This window comes from Cololabis saira, chromosome 6 (genome assembly GCF_033807715.1).
Source record: "Cololabis saira isolate AMF1-May2022 chromosome 6, fColSai1.1, whole genome shotgun sequence".
Classification (NCBI taxonomy): domain Eukaryota; kingdom Metazoa; phylum Chordata; class Actinopteri; order Beloniformes; family Belonidae; genus Cololabis; species Cololabis saira.
This window is the reverse complement of record NC_084592.1, coordinates 20849004-20860752: the sequence shown is the minus strand read 5'-3', so window position 1 is coordinate 20860752 and position 11749 is coordinate 20849004. Positions and strand designations below refer to the sequence as shown.

General features: G+C 40.0%; 1 protein-coding gene across 1 annotated transcript in view; it reads right to left on the bottom strand.

The window, feature by feature from the left end:
* Window positions 1-914: 914 nt before the first annotated feature.
* The window catches only part of LOC133445985 (activin receptor type-1-like), a 28934-nt gene continuing 18099 nt past the window's right edge, over window positions 915-11749 (bottom strand). Inside the window, exons 6-12 of the mRNA XM_061723614.1 lie at window positions 9758-9963; window positions 6288-6387; window positions 4943-5089; window positions 4346-4621; window positions 2641-2838; window positions 2051-2181; window positions 915-1946 (exon numbers count right to left, since the gene is read on the bottom strand). Coding sequence (XP_061579598.1) covers window positions 1812-1946; window positions 2051-2181; window positions 2641-2838; window positions 4346-4621; window positions 4943-5089; window positions 6288-6387; window positions 9758-9963 — 1193 coding nt within the window. The 3' untranslated portion in view covers window positions 915-1811. The remainder of the gene's footprint in view (window positions 1947-2050; window positions 2182-2640; window positions 2839-4345; window positions 4622-4942; window positions 5090-6287; window positions 6388-9757; window positions 9964-11749) is intronic.

Sequence of the window (11749 nt, the reverse complement as noted above, 5' to 3'; positions counted from 1 at the left end):
GAAGAGTGGATCAAAATTCATGAAGGCAAAACAAGCTCTGATCCTAACTTATTTACGGACCAACTCAAGTATAAAATGCTTCAAGGTAACTCATGATATAGTATGTGATACCATTTGTGTTTCAAAAAATGTATCATTCCATAAGTGAAACATAGAAAATCTCACATCAAACCATATCATTTACTTTGATGTAAGCCTCAGAATAGATAGATAGATAAGCATAAACTTAAATGTATAACCATGATCAATTTTGGCCACGGACCATTTTCTACACCTGGTCTCAGTGGCAAAGGTAGAAAATGTAATTATCTTTTGAAAATAACTATGCCATTAGTTCTTAATTCACAGCTGGGAAATCAAGTTCCCCGAAAACACTAAGTAGTTTAAATTTAAATTTAATAACATTTTAATAACAAGATATTTAAAATGTTGTTCCCCATACACTGGTCATTGTTGTGAAATCTAGCCAAGGAGAGCAAAACCGTTTCAATATACCAGGCTGCAAAGGTTAATTCTTTTCTGCCGTAACAGGGATTGTGTCAAAGAAAGGTTTTGATGCAATCTGTTCATTTCCTTAGCGAAACAATAGTTATTATTTTTAATTGGCTTTGTATTATTTGGACTAATTTGGATCGAGTTGAACTGTATTGTTGAAGTGCCTTGGCATGACATTGTCATTGTTTGGTTCTATATAAATTAAGCTGAATTAAAATAAACTGAATTAAAGTTGGACATTTTAAAAACGGACTCACTTTTGGAGCCAGCCCCCCCACTGGTCTTTCAAGGAGCCGCGTGTTTCAGGGCTCAGTTTTAACGAGACACATTTCAGCGAGTGCAGATAAACAAACCAACGACAGAGAAACATCACTGCCACGGTTGAATGTCAGGACAAATGAGACAGATGTAAACAAATGCAATATGTTTTCTATTTAATTAATATAAATCACTAATTGATATAAAATGTTAAAGAAATAAAAAAAGGCTGAAGTTTGACTTCATTTACTTGACAATGCATGTGTTAAGACAGAATACAGGTTGACTTGTCGGCCCCTGGAGGAACAGAGATCAGCATCATATAGCAGGTATTTTACTTGATCTTTTTAGCATTCGCCTGTGTAAAGCTGAAGAAACAAAACAGTACTTTGTGAAAGTCAAGACGATATGTAAAAAGGGTGGCGACAGAGTAGGTTCAGTTGGACGATATATGGTGAAAAGGACCGGTGCCATCGGCGTAACTGTACAACGCAATGATACAAAAACAGATGAAACTTGCTCTGACAGCACTGTAAACACACAAAGTAAAAACACAACGTGTCCTGCAGCGATGGCCGCTTGAGGAAGGCGGGTTACATTAACCGGCTGGTTCAACTGGAGAGGTGACCTGTGCTTCAGATGAATCCAACGGGACGTCAATGGACGCAGTGAAATTAACGTGATAAGTGGAACCGCTGTGTTCAGATGTCTTTCAAAGAAAAAAAAAAAATGTGTCAAAGAAAATCTGCGCCTCTAAATAAAATCAACCGTACTCAAATGCCCGGGTAACAGTTTCTTCCTTGAAGAGTGTTTCTAACAGTCCAGCTCCTATGTCACAAGTCGAATAGATACTTTTCCCATTTCCAAGACCACTTGGCAGTCTCAGAAAGTCCCAGTAAGACATCTTTGGATGCCAAAATCTGTCCCGCCAAGGGTTTTAAAATAAATATAGGTCCGTGCCACTATAAGGGCACTAAACCCATCATAGAGTCTTTTAGTCTTTTCAGATGTCTCTGCAAGACATCCAGAGGATGGACCATCTTCTCCACGAGCGAGGCTCAAATGTCTGTCTTTATTTTATCCAGAGAGTTGTCGATCTTGGTGAGAGTCTTTTTGATGCGCAGTGCTGTTAGTCTGGCCGACGGGTTCTGGTACCAGCACTCCTTCATGAGTTTAGCCATGGAGGTTAAAGTCTGAGGAAGAAAAAAAAAAAAAAAAAAACATCCTTCAGTATATATCATCACAACATCCAAACCATTTTGATTGCAATTACTTGCAAGTGAGCAGCAGAACTTACTGGGTCTGAAAACCATCTGTTTGGGATGTTGGGCCTCTGCTGATCCACACACACAACCTTCTTCATGTCTTCAAAGCTGGGATCATTTGGAACCACGTCATGAAAAGGGGGCTTGTAGTCTTCCACAATGCCTGAACATTGAAGAAAGAAGGCAATGCTTCACTTTACAGATAACACCATTGAGGATCAATACGTGACCTGGCCTGATGGATGACTGACGTGTGCGAGATTCGCGTTGCGGCAGGACTGTTTTCTATTATTTCCATTAACACGCTCAAGTGAGGTTGCCATGTCAGAGGTAAATTAATATCTGAAGTGCTGCTGAAAGTGCTGCTTCAGATTTTGACATGATAAACCCATTTGAGCGTGGATGGAGGAAGAAGCTTTAATTTCACGTAAGTGCAAGTGGCTTCTGGCTTTTCCACAAACACTTGATGTTGGTATATAAAACCTAATGTGATAAACGGCAGAAACGCTTTTACTTTATCCAAGCTGGAGTGATACTTTTTAGTTCATTCATCTATCCTGGTCACTCGTGTGAATATCTCTGGCTGGTGGAGGATTTCAGTGAAACCACGAGAACTACTGACCGTTGCTGACTGTCCTCCGGGCGATCTCCCACAGGACGAGGCCCAGGGCCCAGATGTCCACTCTCTTGAAGGATTCAAAGCAGTCCATCTGGATGGAGTCGTCGAGGACTTCGGGGGCCATGTAGCGCTTTGTGCCAACTTTAGGGTTGTTGCCCACATCTAGCTCGTTGGTGTCCTGGAAATGCATGACTGCAAGCCCTGAAATGAAAACAAAGAAACCTCTGAGGATCCTGTTCGACTCCTTAAAATAAAACTGTCTGACATGGGGGTCTTCTAAAAGATTTTTAATGTTTTTTCCAGTGACAAACCGTCAGAACAGCTTTCTACTTTCATGATAGCGTATACATCCACTAAGGCTGGGCGATATATCGAGATTTTAATATATATCGATATATTATTTTCAAACGCGATATGGTACGAGACAATATCGTTTATATCGATTATTAAAAAAAAATATATATATTTTTTTATGATTTTGATATAGCTTATTTTGTGACAAATTGACTTGAATGTTTTATTTGAGATTTGCACAACTGTCAACCTCAGTGGAAAAGTCTGCCTGTTACTGTCTACATTGTATTAATTGCACAGTGTATTTTAATTTAATTGTTATGCAGGAAAGGGATATTTATTTTATTTTATTCAAGAAGCATTTTTATTCTATATATGCAGGCAGTTTATTTTTATTTCATTTGTTTTATACATTTTGATATTGTGCAGACCTCTGTTAATAAAAGGTACCTGTGTGACATTTGGCACGAGGCTTTGTATTAAAACTGATTGTTTTTTTAAGGGTTTGCCTCAGAAAAAAAATGAAGCTAACAGAGATGCTATGCTATAATGCTTTGGGGGAAACCCCAATTATGGCACAGAAAAAATATCGATATATATCGAGTATCGCCATTCAGCTAGAAAATATCGAGATATGACTTTTGGTCCATATCGCCCAGCCCTAACGTCCACAAACATACAGTATCTCTAAGGTAACATTATGGCGATGGAAGCAATCTTCCGTCTCAAATTGCCACGTTGGACTCAGTCAGCTGTTTTATGTGATCAAACACCACTTGTTCAGAGCAAACTGTCCTGTTCTGGCATACCGGATGTTCTCCAGCACAACATCAACACGCTAACGAGAAAAAACAACCTCTGCCCTGTTTGTCTGTGCAGCGAAATGCGTCAGCCGGAGCAGAATTTATTACACCGAGCTTGTAAACAGGTAAAATCTGTCACCTTGCTCTGGCTTGTAGCTTAATTAAGTGTTATTCAAGCATCTGCAGATGGAACATTGATGCATTAGATAAAGTGGTGAAAGGTCTTTCAAATGTGTTTTTGGTTAAGGGATGGGTGATACATTTAGTTCTGGTTGTTTTTCCTAATTCAACAAATATGAAAGAGCAGAAAGATGGAAATAGAGTGATATAACCACAGATACGGCTCTCATGCAAACTAATAAGCCATAAAGTTCAAATAACCCCCTTTATCAGCCTTAATTTATCCAACACAGTGGTGCACAAGCTTTTATGTGCTTTTACTGAAGATATACTAAGTTTACAGAGTATTCCACTCAATTTGTTCACCATTTAAGACTTGTTGATAGAATTCATTTCCATACTTTATATAACCAAACCTGTGAGGTCTGTATGACATGTAAAAATGCAGTTTTTGAGTGTTAGATACACACAAACACGGCCGGGACTCTTACCAAGGTCAGCGATGCAGCATTGTCCGTTCTTTTTAACTAAAATGTTTTTGCTCTTGAGGTCCCGATGGGCGATGGCGGGCTTGCCTTGGGTGCCAAAGATCTCAACGTGCAAATGTGAGAGTCCACTTGAGATGGAGAGAGCCATGCGGAGGCAGGTGGACGCGTCTAGGGTGCTGAGCTGAAGATAATCGTACAAAGAGCCCATTTCGTGGAAGTGGGTGATGAGCCAGAGCTGAGTGCTGGAGTTCCTGGAGGTCATGTCTGATGCGATGAAGCCTAAATTGCAAAAGACACTTTAATTACTAAACATTTCTGATGAACACAAAGACTTACTGGTGTATAGTCAGCAGGACGCAGTCATGGTCAGGTAGTTAACCATGCATTTAAACACTAACTTAAACTATCTTTGCACGTGACACAGCTCCTAAGGCTCCACTCAGGTTTGAATCTGAACCTGCATTTGCCGCGTGTCAACCCCTGCCTTTATAGCGTCTAATAAAAGCCACTTTAACTTGTTTTTATGTCTTGAAGTGTCGCGGTTAACCACATTTGTTGTTCCCTCCAGCTTGCCAAACCTAATCAAGTGTGATCACGTACCCAAGATGTTCTCGTGTCTCAGCAGGACGGTGTTGTAGATTTCAGTCTCTCTGAACCAAGACTTCTCATCTCTGGAGGAAAAGATTTTGACAGCGACGCTCTCCCCCTGCCACTGCCCTCTCCACACTTCACCGTAGCGGCCCTTCCCTGAAGCCCGGAGGAAAAGAGAGATTAATAGTCAGGACTTTTATAAAAATGTGGAGTTATATATCTACGGGAAACTCTGAATTAACAGGTGTTATATCTATTATACCACATATTCATGAAAAATTATACAAAGTTTCAATATTTAGGAGACAATAAAGATATATCTGTCTAAAGTTAGAGGAACTAAGTTAACCTTTATCAACTTGTGGTAATATAGCTATATTTACGTCATGTGTAAACAAGCAACAGTTTGTCAGTGACCTCACAAATCATACATTTGTTTACTGGCAAATCAGAATCAGAATCAGCTTTATTGGCCAGGTTCGAACATTGTCCAACAAGGAATTTCACTCCGGTAATTTTGCTCGTTGGTGATAAAATAAACAATAAAACAAATGTGGTATTTCTATGATACAGAATAAACATTTAAGGTGCAGCAGTTTGAGGTAGAGAAGAAAAGAAGAGAAAAGAAAAGGGACAGTTCTGAATAAAATAAAGATAACCTATTTACAATTTTACAAGACAATTATACAAAAAGATTATACAAATTATACAAAGAAATACAAAGTGAGAGGTGCAGCAGAGTGAGGCAGACATGGTTATCAAGGAAATTGAAGGCGTCTGTAGGCGGCGGTGCTTCTTACTGCCCCCCAGTGGCCATAAATCAATGGAACACATTTCAACACAAGCAACTTTAGTGTTCAACACTGATTATAAGGGCTGCTGGGATGTTTTTGCAAGAGAAAATACTTCTGCAGCTGGTAATATTTCCACTTGTACGCAACATCCCATAAACAATCTCCAAACTAAATTGCAATCTTGGCTCCGGGAGTGTTGCAGCTGGATTGTTGCACTTTTCACTCTGGCCCAATTTCAGAATAACCTCTGAAGGCTTTTGCAATTCTCAAACACATTTCCTTGTTTATTTCTTTGATTTGTAAGCTCTTTAACTGTTCTTAAATGGTCTCACTGCAGTCAGTAGACTAACAAATACATATCCACATACGACGTTTCATAGTCTGTTATGGTGTAACTAATGTAAATGGTTATGTTGAGACCAGGAATGTCCTTTATAGCTGGAATTTGGCACAGGCCTTTGATTTAACACACTGGGATGCTTCATAGATATTAATGAAGGAGTTGATTTTCATCTTTTAAGGCTTGCAAATGAGAAAAGAAACCTTTATAGGACACTTACCCACACACTCATTGAGCGTGATTTGTCGCGCAACCGTTCTCTGAACAAGGAAAGGGAGTCCAGAGCCACTTCCTGAGGTGCAAGAATGATCAAGCAGATCCTGAGAAAGCAAATGACATGCAGGGTAAATGACTCTATACATGAATTTATATTTGTAGATTTATAGCCATCTGAATTAAAAGCGACCAGAGACCGGGGAGAATCCTGTGGCTGGAAACTAAAAATGATGAAACACGGTGCATCTGGGACTCATGGAGATTAATACAAGCAAACCATCTTTGATGTGCCACCCACGGGATGGAGGAGGGGGGGGATTTTCTTTGTGTTTGTGTGTCTGCGCTGGAGGTGTAGAATCCCCCCTGCTGAGTAAACAACAGAGGAGCCACCTCCTCCCCAGTGACTGGTGTGGGCGCCGGAGATTTTATCTAATCCAAGGACCAGACTCCAAAACAGGCGCAATGCTGTTAAGCCTTTTATTTTTATCTCATCGACAAGACATGCAGCATCCCGGGGCTGACACAGGGGGGCAGTGCACAGCAAGAGAGCTGGCAGCTGCTGTGCAAAAAAAACCAAATGAGTGAACTGGGAGGGAAGAAAGAGGATTGAAAACAGAGATGACTGATGCCTCAGATAAACAGATGCATAATGCAAGAGCTGCCAGAGAGACAATTTGAAAACAACACAGGAATGCAAGACAGAGGCCATAAAATGAATGATGAGTTTTTCTGCGGAGAATTTAAATCCCTCCCTATGGTAAGAGGAGGATTGCTCTTCAGGAAGGTATAGCTGGTGGAGGTCTTAACCGCCAGAATGTAATCAGAGCGCTTCAATATCATAATCAGAGGGGGTGTTTGGGCAGCAGGCTGCAAAGGGACTAGTACACGTGTTTCAGTCAGATTTGCTTTCCACTGTTCCTAATAACCCCTCTCATGGCGCTGCCAAGCACTTCTTTTAATTATGTTGAAGCACACAGACTGTGGCTCAATATTTAGGCCCTACACTGCCAAAAGTACTGATGGACTTAAGAAATAAATGGAAAGGCTGTGGGTGTCTCTGGCGCGCGCGCACACACACACACACAAAAAAAAAAACAGCCAGGCATGCTACTGAAATAATTGAAAATAAATGAGTTTCAATATATAGTCCTGAAAACGAACGTGATCTGGAATTACTGATGATAATAAGCACTAACTTTGTTAGGGCTCTCACTGAATTGTGTGCCGTTTCTGTTGATCGTTAGATGCCTCTCAGACAAACTGCTAACCACAGGACTCCAAAAACAACTCTGGATCAGTTTAGCAGGCCTTAAAACAGAAAGCCATCCCGAAGAAAAGTCACAATCCACGTTTGAGTAGAGAGAAAATAAACAGAAAAGACATTTTTTTTACTAAGACTGCTGGAAAAAAAAAATGACTGAGAAGATGCAAAACAAGTCTTTCCCCTTGCCACAACAACAACAACCCTAAAAAAAATTCATGCATATGAAAACTCTTTTCATGTTTTATCTTTTTTAAAGTACCAAAACACTCTTGAGATTATGCTCTGAAATATACACAATGTTCAAGAAAGAAAGTGCTGACTCATGTTTGCAGAAAGATCTTGCACATGTTGACCTAACAACTACACTCGGCACTATGTGCCTTCTTTAAAAGAACTGGTGTGTGCATACGGTGCATCCATCTTTACGTTTATTACAGTTGTCAAACCTCACGATAGGAGTTTCTTTGTTTGACCAAAAAAAGAAAACGTTTGTACTCAGAAGGGATGTACAATAAAAGCATCCTTGATTACAGTGCAACAAAAAGACCACCATGATCGGTCTCATGTCTGTTTATCACGTCACAGTTTCTTCCAGCAACCATAGCCTTTTAAACAGTTTATATGTGTGCAGAACCGAATCCACACCCATCTAACTATGTTTAATGTAATCCTTAGCTGAACCTCCAAAGTTAAAAACACAGAATTACAGATGGGGATTCCTGTCTGCTGTTGGCATAAATATGTGCCACCCAAATAAAACAACAACAAAAAAAGTCTCAATCAACCATCTCTTTCATTTATACGGAATCAAATACCGAAACAGTGGAATGGGATTATTCCTTCTTTCCAGCCATGTCCAAGCTTGCCTTTATCAGTCCATCTAAACATTGACAAGTTCATACACCTCCAGGCTTTATAGATTATGTTTTGGGAGACTTTCAGGGTTTCCATTGTTTCAAAATGGTCTTGGAAAAGTCTTTGGTTCATTTATCAGTCTACAATGACAAAGCAAAAACAAGTTTGTATTTTTTTAAGTGCTTTCCAGGTTTCTCTCATTTTTAATAGCAGAATTATTCAAGTTTATCCATGTTGAATGGGGAGCATAAGTGCACAGTAATTTACATGTTTCCTCAGAGATGCTTGACTGAGTTCTGGTGCAGAGCTTGGCTGAATAACTCACACTCTTCAGAGGAACTTAATCCACTCCTGTTTCCTTTGGCCCAAATGGTTTGGGTCATTTAGTTGAAATGTTAAGAATCTCGAGCTTAGCTGAAGGTTAACATTCTTGAAGTATTTCTCCACTGAGGATTTCTCTGTGTTCTTTATGTTACTCTGCATTCATCCATTCACCTATACTTATGCTAACTAGTCTCCCTCTGTATAAAACATCTCCACATAATGATGCTTTTACCATGTTTGATAAGTCAAATGAGCTGATGGTTACCTCCCGTACAGACTTTGGGGAACTGTGGCCAAACAGACCAATCATTAACCCTTTTCACAAACCGGTCATGTAACCTCAAAAAGCCATCCACCGTAAACTGCCGTTTCTTCCCTTTGAAAATTCACAGAGACTGACGGGAGGCGGCTCAGAGCTGCACCAGTGTGCGATTACACCCGGCACGGCGGCTTTGCTGAATCATCTGAGTGACAGGAGTGTCGCTGGTAAGAGCCGTGTGTTCAGCCATGCTGCCTCGCCTTTCCACTCAGAGCCCGTCTCGCTTTTGTTTCAACTCTGTCATCTGTCAAGGCGGCACACAGGTGCCGTGATAACGCCAAACGTGCCGGGTGAGGCGGAACATCAGCATGGTTCGGCTCCAGACTGGTGGCTTTTGCCTGACCAGTCTTCCATAAATAACCGGACCACAGTTTAGGATGAGGTCCAATGTTGGTTTTTTTTTTGCTCTCAGTGTCTAATCTTTACTATCCAGTCACATTGGTTTTATGTTTATTTTTTACTCACAAAATATGGTTCTACATTATTTCATTGGTTCCAAAAAAATATCCAATATTCTGTTACGAACCAAGCTCAAAGCTCAAATTGTCTCTTCTCAGTCTGGCCCAAAGTTCAAATAAATGACTTTAAATTGATCGTATTTAATCGTTGGTAGACATGATCATTACAGCGGCTCTTAACATTGAACTTTCTAATGATTTACTTCCTTTTCAGACTCAGTAGAGGAAGTAGTTCATAGGATGTTAATGCTTACCGCCAGAGTGCTCTCCCCCACATTGGACGCTATGAGCCCATCGATAGTCCCATATTCAGCATCTCGTGATGTCAGTCTCTCCATTTGGTTGTTGTGAATTCGCCTGAACACGAGGATGGCCACGGCGGAGAGGAAGATGAGAGCAACGATGGGCGCCGCAATGGCAATAGCCAGTGTTGTCACACTGTAGCTGGACAGCTCATCGGCTGGAAGGAAAGAAACAAAACAAGAAGTGAAATCATTTTCTGTCTGTGAGGATTCAAATCAGAGTTTTGTCAATCTGGAGAGTGAGGTTCCTTTGTTTTCAGAAAACAACAGAAATACAAAAGCTTTAACACTAGATAGAGTTAGTGAAAAGTGCTGTTAAATTCTTCTGACAAGACTGTTTATGCAGAGTTTAAACCAATGACAAACCCCAGTTTGTGGCACTCTGCAGGCCTTCTGAGGAAAAATACAGGTGGATGCAATCTGGGTGTACACACAACAAACCTGCACACGACCATAAACTCACTTAACATACAAAGTGGACCTTGTAATGCCCACCACTCACACTTTCCAAACATTTCTAATAGAAAATCTCTGCCTGCATCACAATGTTTCCAGTCCCTCAAAAATCACATAATTAACATGTTTCCTAACACACAAAAACTATCAACACTCTTGTTGCTTGCTAGACTTGAGCAAAACACATGGGAGAGGATATGTTTAGCTTGAAGACTTCTAAACAAATATATTAAATGTGGTTACTAATATTTGCAGAAGCAGGAGAATAGGGTTACAAAATAGGGCTAGACAAAGTGCATGTAAAAAGTCTATTTTGTAAAAACATATGCTGACGTTTCCAAACAGTGGTCCAATTAAGCCTGACATCAATTTTTCCAATCCCCTAATTTTAGCGTGCTTTGATGTGGTCCTCAAAGGATTTATGAGTTATGAATAAAATATGTATAATATATAAAACTCTGCTGTATGGAAAAGTTGCAAGTGGAGAAGGAAAAGAAGAAAAGAGTCCCTTATTGGCCAAAGACTGGAATACAGTCAGGCAGCTCTGGTAGCCACCAAGATGACGGAGGAAGAAGCAGACCATGTCAAAATAATATTCAAACCCTCCCTCTAGTCACCCATGGTTTCCTCCTTTTCTGAGTCATGAGGAGCCAGGAATGTGACCACACAGAGGTGTAACCCAGGCCAACAGAAATCATCCAGAACAGCCGTGGCAGAAGATTTCACAGCCGACTGTGAAGACGTCTCAGCAGAGGATTATTATTATTGAGTGGAATAAATCATATGGATGTAAAAAGCCTACGAGCCCTCGTTAAAATGGAAGTGCTCGTGTGAGATGCACTTTACATTTCTTTGTAGGGAAACTGCAACTTGTTCATACAGTGAAAATATACACAGTCATGTTGAATAACTATGCACACCTATGTGTAACTGGATCTGTCTTTGTGGAGCTCATGCTAGTTATAAGGGAAAAAAAAGGGCAATGCATTAAAAGACACTGATCAGAAGAGATGTCCCCTATGAATTATTTTGAGTAAAAGGAGACAAAAGCCAAGGAAGCTTCCAAGAAATGTCTAGCAGGATTAAAGGAGCCATGGTTTTCTGAAACGTACTGGTTGCTTCTTAAACGTGACTAACTGTTTTAGATAAATGGATGGACACACGTTACACTCAGTCTCCCAGAATAAAACCACATCCCTGTTAAGTACAGTGGTGTAGTATATATATATATATATATATATAATGGTTTGGGGCTGATTTTATTTCCACGAATTGGGGGTCTAATAAAGTAAGAGAGAATTTAAAAGAAACAACAAATTGCCAATAAAATACAAGGGAATATTTGATTGAATATCATGATACCTTCTGATATCAGATAAAAAGCAGATTTCAAGACGAATGCTAACTATTTCGATGGCTATGACCCAAAACATGTATCCGAATCAACAAAAAGTGGCTGCATCAAAATTAGGTCAACATTCTGAAAAG